General features: G+C 43.1%; 1 protein-coding gene across 1 annotated transcript; it reads left to right on the top strand.

Annotated features, from left to right (window-relative positions):
- The first annotated feature begins 413 nt into the window (after positions 1 to 413).
- Positions 414 to 3,192, top strand: LOC147633280 (small ribosomal subunit protein eS26y-like). The gene is made up of 5 exons (XM_086806314.1): positions 414 to 786; positions 874 to 966; positions 2,499 to 2,583; positions 2,667 to 2,797; positions 2,899 to 3,192. The coding sequence occupies exons 1-5, from the start codon at positions 784 to 786 to the stop codon at positions 2,950 to 2,952; spliced, it is 366 nt and encodes a 121-aa protein (XP_086662440.1). The 5' UTR covers positions 414 to 783; the 3' UTR covers positions 2,953 to 3,192.
- Positions 3,193 to 4,411: the final 1,219 nt, after the last annotated feature.

Raw genomic sequence — 4,411 nt, 5'->3', positions numbered from 1 at the left:
TTGCATAGCATGTGACATGTGGATGTGCATGTACCTTGGGATCTCAAAGGATCCATCCCTAGTGAGTCTAAAAAAATGCTCTCTGTAAAATTCATATTTCATCCCAATCTTTGATGATGACATCCAAGTCTAGCAATTTGGCATGTCTCTTCTACTCCTGCTCTCGCTTCCTCTCCCTCTCCTAACCTTTGATGATGACATCCACGTCTCGCATGTGTGTAGGCCCAATCCTGTTCGATCTCAAGTTGTGAGAGGTCGAGAAGTCGAGAGTCCGGGCTGTACTGAAATGGGGGAAGATGATCCATCTCTCACAACATGAGATCAATCGAATTATGGAAACCTTAGCAAATTATAGGTTATGGAAGCCTTAGTAAATTTTAGGTTATGAAAACCTTAGTAAACAAGAGTGCTCTACCTCTGCCCTTGACATTTCTACTCTAACGTCACTAAGAGAGGCACTGATCCATCTTCCCCTGCCTCCTCCCTGCCTCCTCCCTCCCTATGCAGATAACTATGAAAGCATGATGGTGAAAGGAGAGGCGGGTGAGAGAAATGCGTCCTCCACATCAGAATGAGAGGGGGAGGGAAGCATCCTCTATGGCGGGCAGAACGAGAGAAAGGGAGAGGGAGAGGGAGAGAGACGACGACTCCTCAAATTAGAAGAGACAGAGATCAAACAAAAAACTCACACCTAGCTTTAAAACCTTGAAAAACATTGACTCGTTCTTTTTATTTCGAAAGGGTATTACTAAGTATCACTTGAGTGAACCCACACACACAGCCATGGTGAGTCGCCGTCTTGCTCATGTGAAACCCTAACCCTAGCCTTAACCTTTGCTTTTTCTGATCTCGGCGTTTTGGGTCTTGTTTCAGACGGTGAAGCGTCGAAATGGAGGCCGCAACAAGCATGGGAGGGGCCACACGAATCCCATCAGGTGCTCCAACTGTGGGCGCTGCGTTCCCAAGGTGCACTTGTCTGCCTTCCGCCCAGTGTCTTTAGAGTCTTTTACGCAGTTTTGGGGTTGTGACTTTTCAAGCCTGCCAAGAATTAGGGTTTAGGTTTTTCTATTCTGACATGCAGGTTGCCAAGTCTGGCAAGAATGAGGGTTCCATCTATCAGTCTGACGGGAATAGGGGTTGGGGTTTACCAGGCTGAAAGAATTTAGGGTTAGGTTTTAGTGTATTTCTTTGTTTCTAGGGTTAGGGCTTACTTGCATCTGGACGCTTGATGGTTGCATTGGTAAGGGCAGTCACAACCCTTACGCCAACTGATGTCTGCAAAAGGTAAGCCGGGTTCGTTCATGCTACTAACAGGAAATTATGGTTAGGGTTTAGGGTGTGGCATTCCCTTTGTGTCATCGCATCGGCAAAGTTCAAGCATCAGCATTAGTTGCACTCTGATCGCTCTAGTTTCCATTGCTTAAGAAAATATTATCCATGTAATGCACACCTGCATTCACGGTATTCCCAGATTTACAGGAATTTCAAACGTGAGCATGGAGAAGCTGGGGTGGTTAACTAGACTTTGTAGGTCACTGGCTTGAATGTCAGGCGCAGGTGTCTCTTATATGACAGGATATGTATAACACTTGTGCCTATGTGCCAGGGTTTAAGAATAGAGAGAAAGGAGATAGCAGCGGAACCAAATAATGCACAGCAGACACGAGTTAAGAAAATACTGGTCTGTATTATGTACACGAAAGAAGCATTACAACTGAAATTCAAGAACAAATGATGGCTGTGAGTGAAGATGTCAACTCGCAGCCGACTCTGCTCAAAGATCCCCTTGGCTAGGCCATGCGGAGTAGAGAAATGCTATGTAGAGAGGCTAGCGCTGAGAAACCGCAGATGGATTTAACGATTTTCCAATATATGTATATATTGTACATACTGATGCAGGTTGGCCTGCTGCTGTCCTGTTGGCCAGGTCAGAGGACCGTCCACGACTGTGTCCAGTGGCTAACTGCCATGCAGCACCTGGGCCTGGGCTGCGCATGCCGCCCACTGGCCTTGTGCTTGGCTATAGGGCTGTATGTAGGTGAGTTGTGTTACAGGCTAGTTTTGTGGGTGGATCGTGCCTATCTTGTATGACCCTGTATGTGAATTGTAATGGTGGTCTTAACAGGCTGAAGGACGTGACATGGAGTCAATCACCGAATATGTTTTGTGACATAAATAACTTCATTAGTGTTAGCTATTTTCAAATGCAAACTACGTGGCAATGAGCTAGTGGCATGCCCTACTATTTGCATCTGATGTCCATTGTGGAGTCTTAAATGCTGTATGATTGTTGACCCCTCAGTGGTGGGTAGGAGTCTTCCTTAATTATTTGAGCTGCTGCATAAATGTTGAGTATGCATGGTCTTCTGTGTTTTTTGAGCTGAATGTTTCATGTGGTCGAACTAGTGAGAAAAGGTCCTTTGTCTATTAGTATGATTCAAGTGAAATCTGGTGGTGATGATCAGGCCTTCATTCTTTCGATTTGATGGTTGTCCCAGGACAAGGCAGTGAAACGGTTCCTTATCAGGAACATTGTGGAGCAAGCTGCTGTGCGTGATGTTCAAGAAGCTTGTGTTTATGATGGTGAGTGGCAACTGTATCTCTTTGGGGTTTAAAGCCAGACTGAACTGCTGCAAAAGGTTTACTAGAATACGCTGGTGTTTCAGGATACACTCTTCCTAAGCTTTATGCAAAGATGCAGTATTGTATCTCCTGTGCAATCCACTCTCATGTTGTGCGTGTAAGATCCCGGACTGCCCGGCGGGTCAGGGAGCCCCCACAGCGCTTCAGGCGCAAGGTATGTTTGGCTACAATTGTGTTTTATGGCATCTGTAGTTGGTTTTGATGTCATTGCTGAAGGTTTTCATGGCATTGCTGATTGTTTGACTGCTTTTACAGGAGGATACACAGAGCCAAAACCCTCGGCTTAATGTGCCTGCTGCCAAAAAGTGATAGTCATGCCAAATTTTTCAACAAATCTATGGCAGGAAATACTGGCCTTGGTCTTTTGACACATGCTTCTGCTTTTATCTAGTGCAGATAAACTTTTTGTCATGCGGCTCTTAAATAACTATATGATGAACCTTGAGCAAGCGCATTTAAAAAATGTTGTGCTACGGTTTCATATGCTCCGTAACAATATGGCTGCAGGTTGGTACAGCTCATTATTAAAAAATGACTGGATTTGTGTGATTGTGTGTTAGCTGATAAACTAGTTGTTAGGATCAAATGTGTGTATAGCTGAATTTTTGGCTTGTTCTGGGAGGTGCTCGTGTTAGTTGACAAACTTGTTCAAATTTAGGTGAGATGTGACTCCTTGGAGAGGCATTTCTAGTGCTCCAGCCCTGGTTGCTTTTTCTGCTCAGTAACATGTATGCATGTGACTGCTATGTTCCCAGTTTGTTCTAAAGATTCTGTCTTACAAGAGATTAATCTCCAATGGTTGTTTTGACATTTGTTATTGGTATGAGGGTCTTCAGCATTTCTTAGAAAATCAGGTTCATGTGTTTTTTTTTGTATTCAAATGGTTTGCAATTATGGCAATTTCTTTTGTTATGGTTTGTGTTTAACTACAGGTGTATGTTATGCTTACGTGATGCTTTTGAGCCAAAAGTTTTCTTTAGAAGGATATATTCTGTCTTCTAAATTCAATGATTGCAACTGATTGTTCATTGTGACAGTTTGTGGTTGTCTTTCCACATTGGTATTTTTGGGAGACTATTAAATGGTTTCTAAACCTGTTATTACTATGTGAACCCACCACTGGGCAACACAGCCTCTAAAGGGTGGTGGACTTGCGGTTGTAGTGTGTAGGACCAAGAGATCATCAAACATGTTTCACAGGGAATATACAGGTATGATGAGAAGAATAGCTTGAGAATTTGGGCAATCTGCAACGCTACACCAACTATTAGTATGGTAAGAAGTTAAGAACGTCTGCTGTGATACTCCAGACTCTACTTGAGCAATTGCATGGAAAATGTCGGTGGTAACAAAATGAAGAAAAAGTGGCAATCATGTAGTGCTTATGTAGGTATTACATACAATACAAGGTGGTCAACATACAACACAAGGTCCCATGGGTCATGGTAACCTTGGTCATGCTTACCGAAGAGAAAGTCCACATACAAACAACACAAGGTCTAGTAGGGTTGTAATCTTCGAGTAAACTAACAAGCATAAGAGTATGGATTTTAGAGTTGCTTATCCCCATATGTTAGTGTAAAAGCATTGAATTGGCTAAAATTCGGGTGGCGTGTGATAAAGGAAGATGGGTAGTTTACATGATGGAAAAGCCCTTCATTAAGATTAAAAGGCACATTTAATCTTTTGAATGTCACACAGCCTCACTAGTTATAGACTCGTAATTTTCGATAGTACCATTGATTGAACATGTTGGTGACCCGATTTT

This window comes from Cibotium barometz, chromosome 12 (genome assembly GCF_041138505.1).
Source record: "Cibotium barometz isolate CiBa-2024 chromosome 12, ASM4113850v1, whole genome shotgun sequence".
Lineage (NCBI taxonomy): Eukaryota > Viridiplantae > Streptophyta > Polypodiopsida > Cyatheales > Cibotiaceae > Cibotium > Cibotium barometz.
The sequence above is the reverse complement of the archived record's forward strand: the minus strand, read 5'-3'. Positions and strand labels throughout refer to the sequence as shown.